The sequence below is a fragment of the Cyprinus carpio genome, chromosome A1 (assembly GCF_018340385.1).
Source record: "Cyprinus carpio isolate SPL01 chromosome A1, ASM1834038v1, whole genome shotgun sequence".
NCBI classification, from domain to species: domain Eukaryota; kingdom Metazoa; phylum Chordata; class Actinopteri; order Cypriniformes; family Cyprinidae; genus Cyprinus; species Cyprinus carpio.
This window is the reverse complement of record NC_056572.1, coordinates 2,172,462-2,198,245: the sequence shown is the minus strand read 5'-3', so window position 1 is coordinate 2,198,245 and position 25,784 is coordinate 2,172,462. Positions and strand designations below refer to the sequence as shown.

At 36.7% G+C, this 25,784-nt stretch overlaps 1 protein-coding gene across 3 annotated transcripts in view; it reads left to right on the top strand.

The window, feature by feature from the left end:
• The window catches only part of LOC109062054 (lipopolysaccharide-responsive and beige-like anchor protein), a 208,042-nt gene that overhangs the window by 169,808 nt on the left and 12,450 nt on the right, over positions 1-25,784 (top strand). For all 3 annotated transcript variants that reach the window (XM_042717055.1, XM_042717109.1, XM_042717169.1), the window contains 3 exons: positions 13,214-13,381; positions 19,502-19,591; positions 24,394-24,586. In XM_042717055.1, coding sequence (XP_042572989.1) covers positions 13,214-13,381; positions 19,502-19,591; positions 24,394-24,586 — 451 coding nt within the window. The remainder of the gene's footprint in view (positions 1-13,213; positions 13,382-19,501; positions 19,592-24,393; positions 24,587-25,784) is intronic.

Sequence of the window (25,784 nt, the reverse complement as noted above, 5' to 3'; positions counted from 1 at the left end):
TCATTAAAAATATTTAACGCAAAATGAAATTTCCCTTCAGCACACAAATTTTTCTTATACTTTTATCAGCTATTTCTCTGCAGGAGAATGTCCAAATGTAAAGCCTTTTTTCTTTTCTTTTCCTAAAAATACAGAAAGTTTTCTATCAAACGACACCTACATTTTGATTCTCCTTGCTAGAGTTTAGAGAATAATGAGCTATGAGTCATTATTTTTGTGTATGTCACTCAGAAAAAACAACACCCTTCAAGGGGAGCAAAAATGCCTTCAGGGCTTAAAGGGTTAAAAATCATTTTCATTTGTCGTGTGAGCTATTTCTTTAAAATTGTCATATTTAACACTCTTAGAATGAGTAGACTGAGTAGCCACAGTTTATAATAATAGTTAAGCCATTAAATCAGTTGTGTGCGCTTTGTGAACATGATGTTACTGAAGCTCTAGACTAAATGTCAATGTGTATTTACTCCTCTCACTTGCACAAAAACAGATTCAGTATTCCTCAAAATTAATAAAAACAGTTGAATGCAAACTCAGAATATGACGCAAACATGCTAAATAACACAAATATCCTTTATGCATTAATTTCCATTTTATTAACCAGTATCTTTGCTGCTGACCTTCAGTGATCAACCATACTTATAAGCAAAAATAACTTTAAATAAATATAACATTTGTGTTTCTTTTTGTTTATGTAGAGAGAAAAATGAGGCCAAGGCAGGTGAGAAAAAGTAATGCAAAAGTAGCGTAACACATTACTTTCCATAAAAAGTTACTTTTTTAGGAAGTAACACAATATTGTTATGCGTTACTTTTAAAAGTAACTTTCCCCAGCACTGCTCATTAGTGCAGTGTAAGTTTGTGCTCGTGACGATTCTGACCTAACTCCATACTGAACCTATTTTATGAGCAACTCTTTGTACAGTTCAAATGATGTCAGATACTGTATGTAGCTGCTTGTGAATTCTGCTTGAGCTTTTGTTTGAGTGTGTAGTAGTAAAGAATGATTGAACAGCGTGAGTCATAAAGTTCGGCTGTGTTCAGCTGGTGTCGATAACACAAGGACAGCCACATTTTTTCTCCTCTTTTCCAGTAATTAGACTTTTCTGTTTATCTTTTCATAATTCAAACAATGCTCTGATCTCTTAAATGTGCCCTGTCTCTGTCAGCAGATATTTTACAGTCATCCCAGAAACCCCTCATTAATAGGAGCTCTGTGTGTGTGTGTGTGTGTGTGTGTGTGTGTGTGTGTGTGTGTGTGTGTGTGTGTGTGTGTGTGTGTGTGTGTGTGTGTGTGTAAAGTGGGCATGAGCACCGCTGATGACTTATAGCTGGCATTAGGGATGTCAGCTGTTCTACAATGGGCTACATTTGTAATGAGGGCACAGCCTCAGTCAGAGACAGACACGTGCAGCAGAGAGCTAATGGCCTGCTACACTCTTTAGCTCATCTGTCACTAATGGCCAGAAAACAGCATGATGCACACACATGGTCATTTATGTTCTATAGATGATTAACAGCTAATTAAATTGCAATCTGCACCAGTCATGCTAAATGCGTGCTTGCGGACATTACAGCACTCACCATGGGTTCACATCTTTTATGTATCCTCAAAAGAGCAAAATAATCTCTTCAGACATAATGCCAAAGAACCTTAATAATAACTTAACAAGCGTCTTAAAAGGTTTCAAACAATAACGACCTGTATTGTATTTGGGAAAAGAAATAAATACATTTTGTATTGCATTTATTGTTCTCAGCAGGCTGTTGCCAAATTGAGATGAGAACAGACCAGATATAAATGCTAGAAATAAATGTAATTAATTCATTTCAAAAGCATGTTTTACAAGGCTTTTTAATTACTTTTTACAGCTTTTTAGAAGCGCCATGAATGCAATCCAATAATATACATTAAATAAATAAACTAAACAAACAAGACATTGGTTCATGCACTCGTCATGTTGTGTGCGTGTGATTCACTGAATCATTAAGATTTATTTATGTATTTATTTATTTTGTGAATCAGACTGCACTGGTCACGTTTTATGCTTTTGATTCACTAAAAAGAATTGGCTCATAAAAAGCATTTATTTATTTGCCAATCAGATTACACAGGTAGTGTTTTATGCTTTTGCTTCTCCAAAAAGAATTAACTCATTAGAATCATTTGTTTGGGAATCAGACTACACTGATTGTGTTGTATGCCTTTGATTCACTCAAAAGAATCAACTCATAAGAGTCTTTTGTTTAGGAATTGGCTACACTGGTCGTACTGTAACATGCCGGCACACTAAAAAATTCCAGGTTCAAAAGATTAAATCATTCTGGAATCGGACTACATTGGTTGTACAGTTTATTTCAAGCTGCAGATTCAGTAGGAATTTTTTTTTTTTTTTTTCTTTTTTTTTTTAGCAGTGATTTTGAATTTTGCATGAAATTTTAAGTGACTAATAATAGCTTGTTTCTAAAATTACAACAATAACGGAAAGCCTTTTTTTTTTTTTTTTTTTTTTTTTTTTGCTTTAGCATGATGGAAGTATAGATTCAAGAGTACTGCCTTATCAACCACTGTAACATAAACTCAAAACACAGAGTGCACTTAATTTTTGTAGCACCAAACAGAAAAAAAAAATGCTTGTTTTCAAAAAGGTTTCCCAAATTCACTGCCATTCAGTGTTTTAATCGCTACAGCACTCCTCTGTCTTCTCCCAGAGTCCTGTGCTCACACAGGGCAGGATTCATGAGCATTGTAAATACATACGTTTAAGGATGTGTGTTGGATTAAGTGGTTATTTTAAACAGACCCCTGCTGAAATAAAACATTTCTCGCTCCCTCTCCGCTCATAGCCTTCCCTCCCTTTCTGATGTCACGCGACACTCACATCAGCAGCGCTTGTTGTTTTCATCACAGGGTCGAGGGAGAGGTTAAGAATCAGATCTGGCCACTGTCATGCTGAAGAACTTTCCACAATACAGGACTAATCCTTCATCACATATTCACCCAGATATGACGGCAGCGATGGCAGGGGATTGTAGACTTAACTGTGCATTAACTTTGGACCAGGTTGCTCTCCATAGATCTTAAAAATATCATTGTAAGGGAGATGGTTTCAGTCTAGAGGACAGCTGATGCTGTCGGACATGTAAACGTATCAGTGCTTGCTTATCATGTGTTGACTTGGAGGATGATGCAGCAATAGAGTGAGAGAAGAGTGTTAATATTTGTGTTATGTGTTGCATCAGCTAATTTACAGACATGGATGTTTACTGGAAAAGTGCCACACACACACACACACACACGTTGTTGTGCAATGCAAAATATCTTAAAGAAAACACTGTAAATGTTTTTGGAAAAAAGTCTCCTATGCTTACCAAGGCTGCATTATTTTGATCAAAAATACAGTAAAATAGTAATATTTTGACATTTCTATTTAATAAAAAAAATAATAATAATTAATAAAATTCAGTGATCAAAGCTGTATTTTCAGCATCATTACTCCAGTCTTCAGTGTCACATGATCCTTCAGAAATCGTTCTAATATGCTGATTTTTATTATCAACCAGACTTAAGTCATATTAAACAAGACTGCACAGACATTAATACAGATAGACAGTTTATCATCTACAGATAACATGTGCATCCATCAGAGACCCATCAGATAGAAATGTCCGTATAACAGGAAACAGTATTACAGGAAACTGGTGATGAAAAAGTCTTTGACATGCACCAAAACCAAAAAGCAGGACACGATACTGTTGTACAACCAGGTTTGCTGCTATTTGTTACGGCTTAACTTTTGGCAAAATATGCAGGAGAGTAATTAACATCTGTGGATTTAAACATGAAAAATTGTGTGTATTGACGTCTTTCTGCGGTTGAAACTAGAAACCTTCCGACGTTCATTCATGTTTATTTTGCGCACAACACATTAAAGGGCCACAAAACGCTATATATTGAACTTTTTTAAAAAATATGTAAAAATTTGAAAGCTGAGACTTTGCTTCATACCAGAAGTAACGTGCTCCGTCTCGTCTGTCGGCGTGTCGTTCGTGTCCTCTTTGCTCCGCGATGTATTTTTCATTGCGTTGAGAACATGGTGTGTGCTGTGAGAGCAGACCTAGCAACAGTAACTAAGGGTTAATTTCGTCCACCGCTGGTCCACATCAGTCACATATGAGGATCCATGACACACTGTAGGCAGTGGAGTGGCTCACTAGGTTTTGGAGCAGAGATACTGTCACATAGTCAGTCATTTATTTTAGCTAACTGTTTGGTGATATGTGCAGTACTGTGTAAGGAAAGTTCACAGCACAAGCTTTTGGACGATGTCTATGTTGACTGTACAGCTGGGATTGATAACTGAATCAGCATTTGCTGAGAAGACAAGTGTCATTTAAAGTTGAGTAAAAACACGCTCATGAATGACATGCACCGTGAACGCGGTCGCTTGAAGTTTGTCAGATTTATATGATGATGGCTGGGATTCTGGGGAGTCCATTAGGTGTTGTTGCCTCGTGTGTGGAACTGAAGGCCGACGTGATATTCTAACGGTGAGATCACATGATCATCGTTGTGTTGAGCTTGAGGTTTATTACTGTCTTTGACAGGGCTGTTCGCGTGTAGCAGCAGACTTCATCTGAACTGAGAGGACGAGTCTGTGTCATGTCTTATAACAAACAGCGTCCCGGTACTCCTGAGTTTCCCACAGTCCATCCGCAGGCTGCACGTCTCCATGTGAAGACCACAGACGTCTGCCGTGTCAGAGGTCATCAGTGTTTGCATTCTCCTCTCAACTCCTCACGCATTCTTTTCTGTTCGAGCACATCTACAGTCATGTCCCTAATGCACCAGATCACACTGTTGCTGTCATCACCAGTGCTAATGTGGCTACTGTACCTTAACTGTCAGTGCTGACTCGGTGGGAAAGTTCTGGCAATTTTGCCTACCGACTACCAACCAACCTGTGTGACATGCCATGATGCTGCAGTTTTGTCTGTCAATTTTATGTTGTAAAAATGAAGGTTTTCATACATTTAAAATATTTACATAAAAATTAAATGTTATTTATTTATTTAGAAAGTTTTTTTTTTTTTAATCATCTCATTATTTTTCTTTTAGCATTATTTATTTTTTAGTATTGCCAAAACTAAGTAGGAGAACTGTTGAGATGTTCTAAACAAGAAGTTATTTTTGTTAACTAAAACTAAAACAAAAGCATTTTTTATTACTTGAAATAAAATAAAATAAATATAAGATTACAAATTTTCAACTAAAGAAAATTTTGAAATGTACAAAATCACTAACTAAATAATAAACTAATACTGAACTAAAACTAAAACCAAAATAAAATTACATTAGACTTAAATTCTCATATTAAAAACTAATAATAATGAGGAAAGCACCAAATTATAAAATGAATGATTGAATAAAATAAATAAAATGAAAATAAAAATTTTCCCCGCCATTGACGAGTTATCTCATCTTTTAGAAGACAACGCTTCCCCGGCAAAGACAAGTTTTTACGGCTTTTCGTGTTTTCACTGTTATACACTCGGGGGCGCTGTTACACATCTTCTGAACGAGTACAAAACCTCCCGAACAAAAACACACGTGAACAGGAGAAACGAGCGATCTCTTATGTAAAGAGATGCATATTAAAAATAATGTGATCATCAGCAATAGACAGCATATAAATGAAAACTGCATAATGTTACAGAGAAAAACGTTGATCCAGGAAGTGGTATATGTCTGTGCAAGCTTTGGAGGTGTTGATGGAAGCGATTTACTGGATTTATGCTTTGATAATCATACTGAATATTATCCAGATGTAGTTTTTGATAAAAATGTGATTTTCTCACCTTTTTGCTCAAAACTATACGTTTATGAAACCTACTTGTATTCACGTGCAAAATAATTCTTTAAGCTAGAATAAAAAAAAAAATGTTTAAAAGTAGAGGCTCTGATCTTTATTTTGGCATATTGCATATTTACATTTACATTTACATTTAATCATTTAGCAGACACTTTTAAGCGACTTACAAATGAGAACAACAGAAGCAATCAGATCAACGAGAGAACAACAACGGTATACAAGTGCTATGACAATTCTCAATTAGTCTAGTACAGAACACGTAGCCAGGGTTTTTTTTTTTTTTTTTTTTTTTTTTTTTTAAGAATATGATAGACAAGAAAAGAAAAGGTAAGTACTAGTAATAGTTGGTTAAGTGCATATTTAAATATTCATACAGCAAAATATACTGGAGGCCATCAAATTTTAGTGAAAATCATCAAAATCGCTGGTGGTGGCTGGTAACTTTTATCAAAAATGCTGGCAGGGAAAGAGTTAATATATCTATGATGGTATAAAAATACTAAAATACTATAATATACAAAAAAAAAAAAAAACTAAAATATACAAAAAAGCAACGGTCCACTTCCAAGATCACTCCCATATGACTCATCACCAGCATTACACATGACGGACTTTGATTTTATGGTTCCAATAAAGCATAAATGTTTATGTTTACTGTTAGTCGCTTTGAATCAAAGTGTTCGCTAAATGGTGCTTTCTTACTAATCGGTTTCACATCAATGGCATGAAAAGAGATATTTGGTAGAATCCAGAAGTTTCTCTCTCCAGCCTGTTGATGTGCACGTGTGCACGCTTGTTTGTTGTTGGATAGAAAGAAATGCATCTTAGCCTTGAATTTCTCCTTCACAGATGTCCACTCAAGCATGCTCTGTGAATAAATGGAGAAATTAATTTTCAGCATGGGTGCAACTCATAGGGCTCTCTCTCTCTCTCTCACACACACACACACACACACACACACACACACAATCGCTCTCACCCTGTCTGCATTTCAAACCAACCTCGACAAGGACGACAAGTTTAGGACATCCATCATGGAAATCACTGACCCCAGATATCAACATTCACACCAACAGCAGAGCATCTTAATTTACTGCTGCTTCATAGAAGTCTGTCCTGCTAAACTTCTGGGGATTCTCAGGGTCACCTAACATGTACCCCAGAGGATGATATACTCACGAATGATATTGGCCTGGGCTTTTCTAGGGTTATGATGCATCATATTGGAAACAGGAAAGGTCATTACACTGTACAGCTACCTGGTGCTTTACTCTGTTTTTTTTTTTTCATGTATATGTGCTCATTGATGTGTAGTCAAAGACTGTAGTTAAACATTTAAAAGAAAGTTAATTTTCATAAGCAGAGCTGGTACCTAAATGGTTAATTATTTTAGCAAACAGATAGAATCTAGGTATGAACTTGAATTATTGAGATCATAGGCATTCATGAGAAATTAAATATATTGTCCTTGAACAGTGCATTTTCTAATCTTATATAAAATTATATGTTTGTTTGTTTTTTATTTATTGTTTTCTTTTCTTCTATTATTATAATGATTATTTTTTTGTAACCTGATTAAAGACCTATTTACTGATTCTCTTTCTCTTTTTTCTTTCTTTCTTTCTTTCTTTCTTTCTTTCTTTCTTTCTTTCTTTCTTTCTTTCTTTCTTTCTTTAGTTATTGTACACTTACATCTTAATTTTCTTCTCTGCCTGAAGACCTCATTGTTCCACTAATTGTGTTCCACTGAGATAGATTAATATTTTATTTGTTTATTTATTTATGTATTGCACAATTATTTAGATTACTTAAACCACAATTACTTAATTAGTTAATCCATTAGATATCATGAACTAACGATGAACAATGCTTTTAAAGCATTGTAAAGTAAGCTGATACATTTGTAACATGTCAAGAAATAAATTTAAATCAGTTTGTATTATGAAAGAACATGAATAAACAAAAGTATATTATAAATAGACATATCATTAATGAATAAATGCTGCAAACATGCCATTCATTGTTCGTTTATAAAACACAATGCATTAACTAATGCAAATTGAACCTTGTTGTAAAGTGTTACCATTGTTGGAATAAACAGGAGTATTTAAATATACTCCTACCTCTCCCGATGTACTATTTACATTACCACATTATTACCCGATCAGTCGCTCTCTATAGACTTAAAGAGCTCAGAGTAGAAGTTAATGTAATGTTAATGTGTAAGAGTAGAAGCATGGTGTCCAAGTCAGTCATGTTCCATTGCTGGTGAAGATTACGGTGTCCTTTACCTTCTGTAAAATGACCTGAAGGAATAGCCACAGGTAGCAGCAGTCCTGTGTGAATTCACAAGCTGGTTAAAAATGTGTCTTAGCCCTAAATGGGTTCATTTTTAATGTGCTCTCATCGCACAGTCCACATGTGTAATTATTTATTGCCACCACGAGCTCTCCTAATCAATACCGTCTCACTCCTTCGCCCTCGACAGCTCTGTATTCTCATGCAAAACAGCCGGATTGATTTGTTATGTGACACGTTAACATGGCCACAGACAGGTTACCTCTAAGTCCTTAAAATGCTTTTAAAGGGCTGCTAAAGACAGGGGAATGGTCAAGAAAGCCATAAAGAGCTCAGAGCGATCCATCTCATAAAAAGACATGTTTGAAAGCATCATTAGCGTCCTACGGTGCTCTAGGTTTTCTCTATGCCCGGACATTTAGTGACGGGAATGAAAATGGGAAGAAAATTAAAAGATCTCTGTTATAACTGAGTCTTCGATGCTGCTTTATGTCTCAGAGAGCTTGTCAGTTTGTGCATTAAACTGAAGTTTGAAGTAGGTTTTGGAAATGGCATTTCCCATTATTTATAGATACTCCCTCACTTTGGTTCCTCTAGAGAGCAGAACAGATCAGACCCAGACTTTAAACCATTGCTCAGGTGAGCTCGTCACATTGACAATTATTCAGTTTCCAAATGCTGCTGGTCATTTGTTTTCATGAAATTTAGAATATCCCCCTTATTTATTTCCTATTTTTTCGCCAGATGCATTTTGTGTTTTTTTCAGCCATGCTCAGCCATTCTTTGTTGCATTTATAGTTTTTTCTATTGTACAAAAGCAGTGCTGAAATAAAATGAAATACATTTTTTGATCCAGCAGCTGTGAAACCTCATGCCACGATCGCCAGCGCTCACGAACATACACACACATATTTCCATAACGCTGATGATTCCCGGTGGATTTTATGGGACATACTGCCTCTGCTAATTGGCACATCAATAACGCTCTCCAGATATGAGCGATCTTAATGAGCTGCATCTTATGAATTCACAAGCTGGTTAAAATGTGTCTTAGCCCTAAATGGGTTCATTTTTTAATGTGCTTTCATCGCACAGTCCCACATGTGTAATTATTTATTGCCACCTTAACGAGCTCTCCTAATCAATACCGTCTCACTCCTTCGCCCTCGACAGCTCTGTATTCGCATCATGCAAAACAGCCGGATTGATTTGTTATGGTTCTGACACGTTAAACATGGCCACAGACAGGTTACCACCGGAAATCTAAGTCCTTAAAATGCTTTTCAAGGGCTGCTGCATAAGACAGGGGAATGGTCAAGAAAGCCCATAAAGAACAAGCTCAGAGCGATCCATCTCTTTAAAAGACATGTTTTGAAAGCATCATTAGCGTCCTACGGTGCTCTAGGTTTTCTCTATGCCCGGACATTTAGTGATGGGAATGAAAATGGGAAGAAAATTAAAAGATCTCTGTTATAACTGAGTCTTCGATGCTGCTTTATGTCTCAGAGAGCTTGTCAGTTTGTGCATTAAACTGAAGTTTGAAGTAGGTTTTGGAAATGGCATTCCCATCATTTATAGATACTCCCTCACTTTGGTTCCTCTAGAGAGCAGAACAGATCAGACCCAGACTTTAAACCATTGCTCAGGTGAGCTCGTCACATTGACAATTATTCAGTTTCCAAATGCTGCTGGTCATTTTGTTTTCAAATGAAATTTAGAATATCCCCCTTATTTATTTCCTATTTTTTCCCCCTTTTTTTTTCCCAGATGCATTTTGTGGTTTTTGTGTTCAGCCATGCTTCAGCCATTCTTTGTTGCATTTATAGTTTTTTTTCTATTGTACAAAAGCAGTGCTGAAATAAAATGAAATACATTTTTTGATCCAGCAGCTGTGAAACCTCATGCCACGATCGCCCAGCGCTCACGAACATACACACACATATTTCCATAACGCTGATGATTCCCGGTGGATTTTATGGGACATACTGCCTCTGCTAATTGGCACATCAATAACGCTCTCCAGATATGAGCGATCTTAATGAGCTGCATCTTACACACTCCTGGGCCTCTTTTGTACATATACATGAATTTAAAGGAATAGTTCAGCCAAAAAATGATGATTTTTATTATTTGTGCATTCCAGACCCATATGCTTTTCTGTGGAACACAAATGTAGAAGTATTTTCAAAGAATCACACAACAGTAATTCATAGTGACCATGACTGTCAAGATCCCAAGCCAATATAAATGAACATAAAAATACAATAAAAGGATTATGCGTTACTGTGTTCCAAATCATCAGGAGGCATAAAATAGCATTTTATGATCAATAGTGAAAAATTGTCATCCGCAGATTATATTCATATCCTCCAAATATCATTCGAGTTTTATGATGCTGCTTGGTTTTCTTTGTCATTATATGGCAAGCCCGGAATGAAAATATTTCTACTTGTGTATTCTACAAAAAGATACATACATATTTGGAACGACATCTGAATTTGTAAAAAAATTACAGAATTTTCACGCGTTTATTGATTTTCTTTTTCCCTACCCCTCAAGAACGCAAGTAAATTTTTTAGTTATTTAATATTTAATTATATATATATATATATATATATGATATTATATATAGATATATATATATATACTAGAGATATATTATATATATTATATATATATATATATATCTTATATATATTGGGCTTTTTTTCTGCTTGTTTTGGTTCGTTTTTTTTTTCACAATAATATGTGTTTTGTTTTCTGTATATTCTTTAAAGATGTAGACAGATGCAAATTAATTTTTTTATTATTATTTTTTTGTGTGTGTGTGCTTGTTTCATATCATATTATTTTATCTGTTTCTGTTTGGTTTTTTATTTATATATATATTTTTTGACGTAAGACACGTCTCAGTTATGAGTGATATTCTTTAAAGATGTAGACAGACATAAGTAAAAAAAAAATTTTTTTATTTTTTTTTTGCTTGTTTTGAAAACTGGTCAATCAGTTTTTTTTTAAATATTGTTTTTTTATTTATTTATTTTCTTTTTTTTTTTTACTTTTTGGGCGTATGAGACGTCACATTTATGAGTGATATTCTTTAAAGATGTAGACAGACGTAAGTTTATTTTATTTTTTTTTTTTGCTTGTTTTGAAAACTGGTCAATCAGTTTTTTTTAAATATTCTGTTTTTTTATTTATTTATTTATTTTTTATTTTTTGGGCGTGAGAGACGTCACATTTATGCGTGATATTTTTTAAAGATATAGACAGACGTAAGTTAATTTTTTATTATTATTATTTATTTACTTATTTATGTTGCTTGTTTTGTAAACTGGTCAATCATTTTTTTTTAAATAATCTGTTTTTTTTTATTTTCTGTAAGAGACGTCACATTTATGAGCGATATTCTTTAAAGATGTAGACAGACGTACTGTCATATCAAACATCTTAACCTGACATTTTACTGTGAAAGCACTTACATTTCTTTGTAAGTATACACACATGCCCTCAGGGTTAGGATATATGCCGCAGACATTTTTAAAAAGGAATCTAATGTTGTAGGTCCACATCTCTCCTCGTCTTTTGATGGAAGAGCATGTGTTCAGAGTGACACCCCTGTCTCAGGAGACCCTACCAAGCGCTCTCTGCATCTCTGAACAGGGTTCCCATCTCATTCCTGATTTTACAGCTCCTTGATTAACATAAAAGCAGTCCTCTGGAGAGTTGGTGTCCAATAACATTGCCCCCCTCTGATTGACACAAGATTGCGGCCCACATTAAATGCCCATCAGCCTCTGCATTAAGTTTGGAAACAGACAAGACATGGAACACTACGGGGTCAATCCATCCACATAATAAACTCGGAGGAACAGGTTCTTTTTAATAAAATTGTTGTAGACAAATAAATTTAGTGGAATAAATCTGCATGCTTTATGCAAGTGCTTGTAATAAATGCTGCGTGATGCCAATAAAACAATGAAAGAAAAATATTCAATCATTTTTGATTAAGTATTTTAACTGTATTTGTAAGCAGTAGTGAGTATCATGCTTATTATAACCGAAGCGATTCACCTTTGTGTGAATTTCCACAGCATGTACACTGTGTAAAAAACTAAATATTTAATTTCAAGAGATATTTTATTAATATGTAACCATGCAAAGCTTGCTTTTATCTCCGAAATCTTTGATAGCATCTGTTACTCTCGTAAAATTAGCACTGCATCAAACTAGTTTGCTATCAAATATGTTGTCATATTGCAAATGCCACATTTCACAGCATCTCTCTGATTTAAAGTTCTAATTAAGAGAGCTCGGAGTGCAAATTAAGCGGAATTAGCTGTCAGGGAATTCACATTTAAATGAATGATGCTAAGACCCTTCCAATAAGCGTTTAAATGATATAAATTGCCGTTTAAGTGCAGCGCCTAATGTGTGTCTCGAAATTAATGTGACACAAGGCAGCAATGACAATCAAGGCTCTTCTCATACTCATTTGGGCTCGTTTAAAGGCCTTTGTGCCAACACAGCTTTGAGCAAATTAACACAATTGCTGTTTTTTATGAGCAGTCATAAACGGAGGCCCTCCTTTGGCACCAAATGAAGAGAGAAACAGCTTGTGTTTCATTGTTACGGCAGTCGAAGAACAATCATAGCTCCGAAAACACTCTCAGACGCAGAGATGAGACTAAACAAAGAGGCAAAGATATCTGGACCAAATAATAAAAGAATATCTCCATCGCTCCATCTCCTCTGTCCTAGAAGCATATGCTTGTAATTTGTGTGTATTATGTCATTTGTGACTGTTGAAAGCAGATTTTGACAGATCCCGTTACCCATGCTACGTGGTTACGTTCTCTGAGGAGCACTCCGTGAGTTGTTGTGCATGTAAAAAAATAACAGATCTATCACAAGCAGTCATGCCACATGTGTCTTATTCACTAACTACCTTCAATTGAGCTTATTTCGCCACATCTCGATGCAGCTTTTTTGGGGGGGTGGTGTGTTTTCTGTGTGACATACGTTTTATCTTGTGTGTTTTATAGGCTCTGGAGAGTGAGTTCGTGTCCTGTCAGCTGCATCAGTGGATCGATCTGATATTCGGATACAAGCAGCAGGGCCCTGAGGCCGTCAGAGCTCTCAATGTCTTCTACTACCTGACTTATGAAGGAGCGGTCAACCTCAGCTCCATATCTGACCCCATGATCAGAGAGGTTATCCTTCTCCCACACATAACACACACGCTAAAACGTCAAAAATAATTAAAAATTACAAAATTTTCAATAATTCACAACTCCCTAATCCTCACCAAAGTTGGATTTATTTGATTAAAAATACAGGGAAAATTTGAAATATTTTTACAAATTAAAACAGCTGTTTTCTCTGTGAATATCTATTAAAGTGTAATTTATTTCTGTGATGATCAGCTGTATTTTCAGCATCATTGCTCCAGTCTTCAGTGTCACATGATGCTTCAGAAATCATTCTAATATGCTGATTTACTGCTCAGTTTTTAATAATGATTCTTACTATTATCAATATTCAAATCAGTTTTTGCTTAGTTTATTAGTAGTTTTGCTTTGCCGTGATGCACACAATTTTTTGATGAATTGAAAGTTCAAAAGAACAGCATTTAATAGAGATCTTTTGTAACATTATAAATGTATTTTATTGTACCTTTTGATCAATTTAATGCATGCGTGCTCAATAAAAGTAAAAACTGAAAAGTATATCACGGTTGCCACAAAAATATGAAGCATCACAACTGTTTTCAGCATTGATAATAATCAGCATATTAGATTGATTTCTGAAGGATCATGAGACACTGAAGACTGGAGTAATGATGCTGAAAATGCAGCTTCGATCTCAGGAATAAATCACGTTTTTACATATATTAAAATTTGAAAACAGTTATCTTAAATTGAATAATAATATTTCTATGTGTACTGTATTTTAATCAAATAAACGCAGGCTTAGTGAGCGTAGAGACATCTTTCAAAAACAGTAAGAAATTGTAATTACCTCAAACTTTGGACAGATAGTGTATTCTTTCACAAACATGGACACATCTCTCTCAGTTTACTTGTTTGCTCTTTTCCAAAAAAGTAAGCTTAATGGTTTTGTCTCCTGAGATTCTGTTCTTTGGCCGAATTCTTAGGCAATGTCAAATGTATCCTTTGCAGAAGAGTCAATCAGAGAATGCACTGTAATGACCTCCACAAAAGAAAAAAAAAATCTATAAATCCAAGATAGTCGACCCAAATTTATGTTCCATCCAATACAGACAAATAGCAAAAACTATGTTTTATACGCACTGTATGTAAGATACCAGTTAAGATGCTGCTTTAGAAGACAGCTGTCTATGTTTGAGTAAGCGTAGAGGTTTTGGAACAGAGCTGTTGTAAACAGGTTTGAGCTTCAGCAGACACTTACAAAACATTTGTTTAGCTTTTACTGTGAGCCCTGAAGACGTAGGAATCTCTCTCTCTCTCTCTCTCTATCCCAAACTCATTTATTATTCATCTCTTTCTCTCTGGGAGCTGCCTCACAGAAGCACAAACCAGACAGAGTTAGCTCACTAACTGCCCCACTGACAGCTACAGATGTGTTTCAAACAGGTCCAGGGACTGCCTTTCAGTTCATATTCTTATTCAGAACTGGGTCCGTTTTTAAAAAATGATGCTGTGACTTTCATGATGGATAACAGTAGTTAAACATCCACATTCTCTCACCTTAATACTGTAATGAATATTTGGCATACTTTCTGTACTGCTTTTGAATCTACAGCACCACAGCAAAAAAAAAAAAAAAAAGTGTTATTTTTTGCTTCAGTCTGAATTGAACGTAATAAAAGAAGCCCTGTTTTAGACTGTAGAGGACAGGACATATACAGTAGCATCCAGTGCTGGCATAAAGAACATTTACCATTCAAGATTATCTGCTTTACATCATCTCAGACCATAAATAAATAAACAAGAATGTACAACCAAGACTGTGATGACATATTTCAACAGTCATCGGCATCCAAAAGAATATTTGTGGTAGTCTCCCATTCGCTGCTATAGAAGTTTACCCCACTATGACGACTTCAGCTGCTGAGAAACCTGGAAATGTGAAAAAGGTCCATTTCAAATAACATTTGTTTGGAGAAACTGATCCTAGACCAGCAGATGCAGCTTACAGCTTTATCCCAGGGCAGCAGTGTGATGCTTCAGGTAGTAGTTAAACTTGCTAACCATACCTCGGGTTCTGTGTGCATGTATCCACGCCTCGGCATTTGTATAGCTTGTCTGCTGCAGGGGTCACACAGAATGAGTGCACTGGGGCCGTGTGCTTCCAGTCTTCCTGTCCTTCATGCTCAGTGACTGAGGCTGATTAATAACTCCCATCTAGGTGTTCTTGCTGTCCCTTTATAGCTCTTTCCTTCCTTCGCTGCATGCTTCCTTTCTTTTATCTATTTCTTCATCCCTCTATCTGATGCAGATTCATTGCCTCTCTGCTCCGTTCATCTCTCCAGTTCGGCCCATTATCCTGCACACTTCCTGTTTAATAAGAAGAGGTTAAATGGGATTTCTCACGCCTGACTGCCGCTCCGCCATTCACAGGCCATTAGGAGATCGATAAATTCACATGGCCGTGTCTGCAATCAAACTGTAATAAACAAGCTTGAGAAAAAAAACGTTTAACAGGATCTGAGGCATAAGAGAAAAGAGTGAGAGAATTAATGAACCAGAACATCACCAATGTTGAGTATGCATACACTTTTTGTGCAATATTTGTGCTCTTTTTTTTTTCTTCCTCCTTTCCTATTTTATTTATTTATTTATTTTTAATTATGCATTTACTCTTTACATGTAATTCCAAAACTGTATGACTTTCTTTCTTTGATGGAACGCAAAAGAGAAAAAATTTAAGTAATTACAATGAAAGCAGACTGGAACTTTCAAGCTTTTTAGAATATTTGCCAAAAAATGTAAAGGTATTATTTCAAATTTTTTGAAGCAGCTGTGTGGGATGAAGATGGTGAAATTTAAGTCATTATCCCATGAAAATCTCATCCAGTTGGCTTTTAACAATTGCATCCAGATTATTGCATCCCATTATAACCTTGTTAAGTTGCTCGAGAAATCAACAAATTCATTGAGATCTCATTCAAAAGAACAGTTTGTTTGCAAATTTGCAAAATAAAAGTAAAAAAGTCATCGTTTATGTTCTATGGAAGTCAGTCAGTAATTAAATGAAAATGCATGAGTTGGCTGAGTAGGTGATAAGGAGAACAGGGATGAGGAGAAAGAGAGCAAACTGTTAGATTATTTATAATACGACTCCTCAAGTTTTGCTTTGCCACTATGTAAAATTTTTGAAGTCAGTACAGAATTATGATTGATGTTGATATGGAGTGATGTAGAAGCCATGAGTTCTGATTTAACTGTTCAGACTGAGGTCACACTGCAACAAGTCAGACCTGTATCTGATTTCAGGCTACAAATGGAAGTGGACCAAATCAGAATTTAAAAGATCAGATCCCATGTGGTTTTATATGTTATGGAAAAACAGATATGAGTCACATATGAGCAAAAGAATCAGATTTGGTTCACTTTTTCATGAATTCTGAACATTTTATGCAAAAAAAAAAAAAATAACTGCATTGCCATTATGAGCATATTTTGAAAACCAAAATACTGTTTCATGGCCACAAAAAAAAAAAAAAAAATGTATGGCAGGTGTGGCAAAAAGTCAGCTTTGGAGCCTGACTGCACGTCATGGTCAGGTTTGTAGAGCTTAATTAGAAAAATAAACGCAGAGGCTGTAGTTTTGCATGGCTCTTAGAACAGCATGCGTGTAAGTTTGAGTGGAAACAGCAGGTATGGCACCAGCTCTGGATCTTCTCACTGCTGGGTTCTGGTTCTAGTTTTAGTTTTGCATCTTGTATATCAGGTCTGGTTTGGGCAGGACTGGAATTTGTCAGACTGAGCAGCTGAGTTTGGGTTTTTTGCGTCTCTGTGTGTGTAGAGCTCAGTGTGTGTGTAGAGAACGGGGCGTGGGGAATGTCTCGTGGCAGATTAGGGTCACTCAGGAGACTGGGCCATGTTTACTCAGACGATGATTACTTCCTGTCTTTGCCACAAAAAAAGAACATGACAGGCACAAAGTGTTTCCTTTGCACATGAAATAAACACACACACATATACACACAGTCCTTTTCCTCCAATCAAGCCCACTTTTACTCAAGTCTGATACTAATCTGACCTTTAAAAGGCTTACGTTTAAAGAGAAACCCTTCCCCCAAAACGGCTTTTAAGTATTCATTGGGACCTCATTATGCAAAATAAGAAAATTTGGTCACAGCTTGTTGTACAGCTAAATTGCCTTGTCAAGGATTAGAGTAAATCAGGTGACTCATGGAGCATGACTGTGTGTGTGTGTGTGTGTGTGTGTGTGTGTGTGTGTGTGTGTGTGTGTGTGTGTGTGTGCATACATACGGGGTATTTCCGTCATTTAAATGTGTAGAATGTAAAGAGACCTCATCAGATACGCACTAGTGCTCCTAAAGAGATTGGCCTCTCTTGCATAGAAATATACGGCTTGTGCCCGTATAACCTTCTCTCCTCATTGGCTGGGCGCTCTGACCTGAGAACTGCCTCGTTCTACTGTGGTAGTAAATGTCAGGAGAGGATTTAATGAAGATGGGTCAGGTGCCTGCAAGATGCATCCGCATATTAGCTTAAAAAAACCATCCCAATGTGACACGCTCAACCTTCATCCTGTTCGCAGTGGTGATAATACATGTTATCCAGCACCATCTCACAATATTCCAGAAAGCATCTTATGTGATTCAGTGAATGTAAATTTATTGTGGCCGAAGACAGAATCACCCTGGATGGATGACCAGTATTTTATTTTATTTTATTTTATTTTATTTTATTTTATTTTATTTTATTTTATTTTTAATTTTTAATTTTTAATTTTTAATTTAATTTAATTTATTTTATTTTTTATTTTATTAATAGTTTTTTTATTTTTTATTTTTAACTTTAATAAATGTTTATTATTATTATTATTATTATTATTATTATTATTATTATTATATTTATTTTATATTATATTTTTCTTTCATGTTTAGATTTTTTCCTGATCCCTGATGATCTCTCATGTAGACTTTTGGACCCCACTGTATTTATCTTCATTGACAGCTTTGTGCACAACAGAAAGAAAGGACTGTACCTTTATCAAACACATACTTGTTTTTGTTCCCTAAATTACACATGCCATCTACTCTTACTGAGGTCTATGAAACTACATTATTGAAGTAAATGCCTTACATAAATAACGATCTGACTGAAAAAGACTGAAAGATCTCATACTGAATAGCTGACGTAATGTGGTTTTGCCAAACACCAAAGACTTGGTCAAGAAATGAAGACTTGATGCCACACAGAGTGTCAAATTCTATTGCTTTTGAGCAGAAATCAACCAATCATATAATTGAAACGAGGTGTCTTCCCTTGCGTGGCCTCTTCTGAACCCCGCTTCTTCAGAATGGTATTTCCAGACACAGTAGTCCTGTCATCTGTGTTCCATCAATGCCTCTAATGAGATCACTAGTGGATTTACACTATATAAAGAAGAGTTTGTGTGGTGCAGTCTATTGTTAGCAGCAGAGTGGGCCGAACCAGATCAAAGCAGGAGAGCGGGACGAAGAAAGAGAGATGAAGAGCAGAATAAGAGTTAGAAACAGACGGAAACGATTGATGGAAAGAAGTGCAGTGTGAGCAAAGTGGAAAAAGAGAGAGGAGGAAGAGTGAAGAAATACAATGAGAGGGACATGGAAAGCCTCGTGACTTCCTGATGCTTTCACGAATACAGTTAGTGTCTGAGCAGTCAGACGAGAGCTGGGACATTTCTGGCATTCCTGCCTTTCTATTGATTCATGAAAATCCCGTCAGAGATTCAAGCTGGACGGTGGGATAGAGAGAGACTTGCATTAATCCAGACAAACAAATATTCACAATATATTAGCAATGGTTTTGGGTGTCAAGAAAAAAAAAGATTGATCTCTTGTGCACGCACACACTTTCCTCTGCATTAACATACTCTTGCACACAGAAGTGTACATAAATCCAGCTGCTAGATAGCCTTTTTCCATTATTATGATCATTATTCCCACCACTTTTTTTTTCTTCTTTTTTTTTTCCACACACAATACGTTGAGTCTGTATGAGCTGATATTGTCCAGGGCATGTTAGCCGCTGTCTGAAGGTGATGTTTATAGTCCTATATCTCTTCATTAGTGCCACTAAACCTACATAACCCTGACTCTCTGTGCTTCTCAGGCTGTGGAGTCTCAAATCAGAGGTTTTGGACAGACCCCCTGCCAGCTGCTGATCGAGCCCCACCCACCACGCAGCTCTGCCATGCAGGTGGTGAGTGACACACACGCACACACACACACACACACAAACACTCAGTCACACACACACTCACTCATTCACTCACACACACACACACATGCGCACGCGCACACACACACACACAGAGACACACTCACTGTCTCACACACACACACACACACAGACACACACACACACACACACACTCAGTCACACACACACACACACACTCAGTCACACACACACACACGCGTACGCACACTCAGTCACACAAACAACAAAAACAAAAAACACACACACACACACACACTCAGACAGACACAGACACACACACACACACACACAGACACACACAGTCACACACACACACACACGCACACACACAGACACACACACTCACACACACACACAGACACACACACACACACACACACACACACTCAGACAAACACAGTCACACACACACAGTCACACACATACACTCACACACACACATGCACACACACTCACACACACACACACACTCACATCACACACACACACTCACTCACTCACTCACTCACACACACACATGCACTCACACACACACACACACACGCACAGTCACACCACACACACTCACTCACTCACTCACTCACAACACACACATGCACTCACACACACACACACAGTCACAGTCACACACAGACACACACACACACACACACACACACTCACTCACTCACACACAGTCACACACACACAAACACACACACACACACTCACAGTCATACTCACACACACACACACACACACACACACACACACACACACACACACTCAGAGTCATACTCAGAGTCACACACACATACTCAAAGTCACACACACTCTCTCTCTCTCTCTATCTCTCACTGTCCAATTATTATCTTCAAAATGCAGACATTCACAAACTTATCAGCATGTCTGCAAAACTGTTAAGATCAAGTCATAGTCAAGTCAAGATAGTGTATTGTCATATGATAATAATCTTTATTTGAATCAGGTTTCATAATTAGATAACAAATGGGTACAGATGCAGGGAACTGTGCATGATTTTTTTTCTTTCTCCCTTTTGTTCTTTAAGAGCCTATTACTAAATTTTCACGTGCAATCTCTTTTCTCCTCATTTGCTCTGTAAGCAGGACCCAGTGTCAAATCAGGAAGCATTCCGTGCGTTTCCACCACAGAGAAAGGGTTTCTGGGTCTTAAAAAACAGCTTCGAGTCAGTGCAGGAGAATTAAAGTGAAAGTGATGATGGCACAGACACAAGCCTGTTCTAATGTTAATTAATCTTACCCAAGCGTTAATATATATATAATTAACTACTAAGCTTATTAGTAGTTAGTAAGGTAGTAAACAACAACTTGTTTAGGCAAAGCTGCTGTAAAACAAGGCTGTGCCCATTATGCAATGCGATGCCTCTTGAGTTGATTTCTTTCTTTATGCTGCTTTACTCATCAACTCAAGCCCCTTCATTTTTCCTGTCGATCTAAAATAAAATAATGAAGTTGTTTGTGCAGGGCAGGTAGAAATGTAGGGCTTGGTCTGAGAAAGGTTTTGGTGGAAAACGGGTTTGAAACGTTAGCTGTCTGCTTAAATCAACTCCTTCACTCTTGTGGGCTTTTCCTGTCCTCTCTCAGTGAGCCTCTGGCGTGAGAAAGGGTCCCAGAAGTGGGAAAAGTCTAGTGGTTGAGCGTAGAGCTCTGAGGTGATACGGTCTTTAGTCTAGAAACTAAGAGACTGTGGGTGATGACCTAGAAAGCCCCATTAGCTGTGTGTTTCTGCGGCGTTGACAGCCCCTGCCTGCCTGTGTGGGGAAAAAACACACACACTCTCCTCTGAATGTCCACATGCAGATATAGTTATACTGTAGGCTCAGAACTGCATTTCATAACAGTGACACTAAACAGTTTGACTACACAATATCATCATAATCACACAATCCCTTCCCAAACACTGTGACATGCTAGAAAACATCACTCTCTGAACAAGAGATCTGATACAGAGGGAAGACTTGTTTTGTTTTGTTTGTTTGTTTTTTCTCTTGACCACAGACGGCACAACATTTCTGATTCCAACACTTGATGAATGACTACACTATTTTTAATCTTCTCGTTTCATTTGAATATTAACATTTGTGAGATTTAATCAGAAAAATTGATCTGATTTTGACCCGGTTTCACAGCCTAGTCTCAGACTAAAATGCATGTCTGGGCTGTTTTAACTGAAAGAAACTTGCACTGACAGATCTTAAAATATGTTTGTGCACACCAGTAATGTTTTTTTGTTTTGTTTTTTCTAAGGTACATTTATAAAAGTTTAAACTTAAATTGAACTGTGGCCTAATCACACATTATGTTGACACATTAATGTGTTTAGATTTAGAAATGTTAGAATTTCTTTTGAATTAACATGTAATTTTCATGCAATCCTATATCTGGATGATACGCGTTCTCTCTGTAATCCCTTCATCTTTCTTTCTCTCTGTGTCTGTGCTTTCTTTCTCCCCCTCTCCCATGTCTCCAGTAGGTTAATGAGAGCAGATCCTCTGTTTAATGGCACTCACAGGCTGAACACTGTTTAAGAGGCGCTAGCTGTCTGTCTAATTCACTGCAGGCGCACCAGTTAGCCCTGTGTCTCCATACGGTCTAAAAATCTCACACACGTCAGGATTAGACATCACAGACATGAGACAACAGTTAGAGAAGAGTTTTATGGTGACATTGAGAGATATGCTAGTATACAGTGGGTATAGAAATAACATTTTGTTGCTTTGCAGCCTGAAATGAAGACGGACACAGTTTTTATTTTATCCAGCTGTATTTACTGCAACTTATAAAATCCAAGTGAAAGATATAACACCAATATGTCAGAAGATATTATAGTGCATATACTGCAAAGCATCAAAATGTGTTTATTTTAAAGGTGTTGGGGGGTGGTTCTTTTCTATAGCCACTGTATATGAGCTTAGCATATAGTTACACTTTCTCCAATAGTTTAGACATTGATTCTTTATGTGAAGTGCTTAATCTGTGCTGTATAGAAGCATCATTTTAAAGCAACAGCCAATCAGCATCTTATACGAACACAGCCCTGCCTCTCCGAGGAAGTCTGCTTGATGGTTGGATGACTTTGCTGCCAAGTAATCAGACAGCTGTGTATGTGCATATAACTTTTAAGCTTGAAGAGTGGAACGCAGTAGAAAGCAGATTATAATATCACTAATGGAAATATGAATTTACTGTGGCAGCCTAAAGGAAGGTTCAGATTTATTTGAAAAAAAAAAATTCTTTAGACCTTTACAACCTGTTTTCCTTCTGTTTATCTTGTACTCATTACCCAGGAAGTCTAACTTAGCATGTAACTTACCCTAGCAGAAGCATTTCTGGAATTCTCTGAGGTCCAAAAATGTCAAATATATCAGTTTTTTTGTGAAACGAAAGTGTGTAGCCGCTTTGATCTCTCTCTGGTTCTCTCTCTGTCCTCTTTCCTCCAGCTTTGACTTACTTCAGCATTGCATTTGATCTGTTCATGAACTTCATCATTATTCTACAAAAAATACAGCTTATCTGGAATCATATCGCAGTATATCACTAATAGGAGATACCGTATTTTCCGGACTATAAGTCACACTTTTTTTCATAGTTTGGCTGGTCCTGCGACTAGTCAGGTGCGACTTATTTATCAAAATTAATTTGACATGAACCAAGAGAAATGAACCAAGAGAAAACATTACCGTCTACAGCCGCGAGAGGGCGCTCTATGCTGCTCAGTGCTCCTCTAGCATACCTCTGAAAAACATTAACTGAAAACAACAGAAAACTGTTAACTGAAATGTTAACTTAAAGACAACTGAGAAAGACTGAATGCAAACAAAATGCCCCCCAAAAGAAAATCCTATTCTGCAGATTACAAACTGTAAAATATGGTAAAATATGCAGCCGATCTGATAGGTTACAGGAGCACTGAGCAGCATAGAGCGCCCTCTCGCGGCTGTAGACGGTAATGTTTTCTCTTGGTTCTTGGTTCTAAATAAATGTGACTTATAGCCCAGTGCGACTTGTATATGTTTTTTTCCTCGTCATGACGTATTTTTGGACTGATGCGACTTATACTTAGGTGCGACTTATAGTCCGAAAAATACGGTAATAGTTTGTAGGGTAGAGCTGATGCAATCATGTAATTATTTCAATATTATTAATATTTTTAGGTATAATATATATTTATATGATAATATACATAATATTTATTTATTTAATGAATTTATTTGTTCATATATAATGATAGTTGCAATAAAGGAATCATAAGAAAATTAATGATTCTGATTCTACTTAATTCCAGCTGAGTAACAATTCTGTGAACAGCATGTGAAAAACAGTTCTCATTACATTCATAACTTTCAGAAGCCTGCTGTCAAGTCAGATATTTCTACAGAGCAGCGATAATAAATTTGAAATCAATTGTACAGTTTTTTCAGCTGATGCTCTGATGCTGATATTGCAAATATTATTACTGCATTCCATCCGCTAAAAAATGCAGACATTCCAGAATGTCCCGATTTTTTGATTATTATTTATTTAAGTTTTTGAATAAGAAAGATTCTCAGTTCCCAACCCTAATCACATTCCGCTGTCCTCATAACATCTGACCTCAGTCTCAGCTTTCGTGCTCGTTTACGCTGTTCAGTCTTTCGCTGCCTAATTTCCTCTCTTCCTGCTTTTCTTCCACTGTTCTCTTCCTCTCTCCATCCATCACTCTCTTTTCCTCTACGCTCCCTCGCTCCCCGCTGATGATGGTGGTGGTCATGGACTCAACAGTATCTTCTTCTGCAGACCCCACTGATGTTCACAGAGCAGATGCAGCAGGACGTCATCATGGTACTCAAGTTCCCGTCCAACTCTCCAGTCACCCACGTGGCCGCCAACACACAGTCAGGCCTGACCAACCCAGCGGTCATCACAGTCACCGCCAACCGCCTCTTCGCCGTCAACAAGTGGCAAGGCCTCACTGGTGAGCAAGAGCGGTCAGACAGCGATGTGATGGGATCTCGCAGTATCAGTGTGACTGCAAATGTGATATTGATTTTATAAAATAGTTCAGCAATATTGGGTTCAATTTTAGACTCAGTATTTTCTGCTTTGCTCAATTTCTTAAAATAGTTCCAAACAAAGCCACTGCAGAACTGTCTCCGAGCAACACACAGTGGTGATTCGTTACTGAGTGAATCGGTGGTTTTGAACGAATCGAGTGAGTCAATGATTCAGTGAGCCATTCATAAAGAGTCATTTGATTCATTTCTGAATCAATCAGTTGTTTGAACGAATGACTCACTCATTAAGATTTGCCACCACCTACTGGTTTAATTAAAAAAATAATAATTTTGTATTTCAGTATTCATTTTTTAATCCCCATTTATTATCATTATTTATTCAACATTGAATCTGTATATTTCTTTCTAAAACTACTACTTGAGTAGAATCATGAGATCTGTTCATTTACATCCCTGAAAGTGATGATTTTGTATGACTTTGTACAGTGTGATTCAAATGGAAACAAGCATTTTTTTTTTTAGAAAAAAATTATGCATGAAAGTCCCTACTTTTAACCTGGCCTTCCTTATGCCATTATCATTATACTCCAAAATGTGTAATAGTTATGGATGGTCTAATTGAGTAGCTTGATCCCTCTAAACTCTGGTTGTGTGTAATCACCAGCTTCTTAGACATTGAAGTCTCAGCCTGAACCGGATCAAATGTGACACTTCCTCTGCTTTGCATTCAGCTTCCTGTCCATCTCCATTAATCATCCTCTTATTATTATTGATTTATTTATTTTATTAAAGATCAGTATAATTGTAAGAAGCGTTACGAGGCATTCACCAGTATAAGAGGAAGGATGGTTATTTTCAAAAATACAATTTTGAACAATTTATATGAAATTGTTGCCATCGCAATGTACATGAATGAATTCATGAATGTAGGGTTCACACCAGACAATTTTAGCCAAGATTTTGCTTTCTTAAACACATTTTGGCGAGCAATGAACTGTCAACAAGAAATTAAAAATCACACAGTGTGCACTCAGCTTAAGACACTGAATATATTCAAAGAATGGAATAAAGGCATTTACATTTCAAGCAAAATTATGCTAAATCCGTCATGCTGTCAATCACATTTAACCCATTATGCTTCACTTGTATTAAAGTATG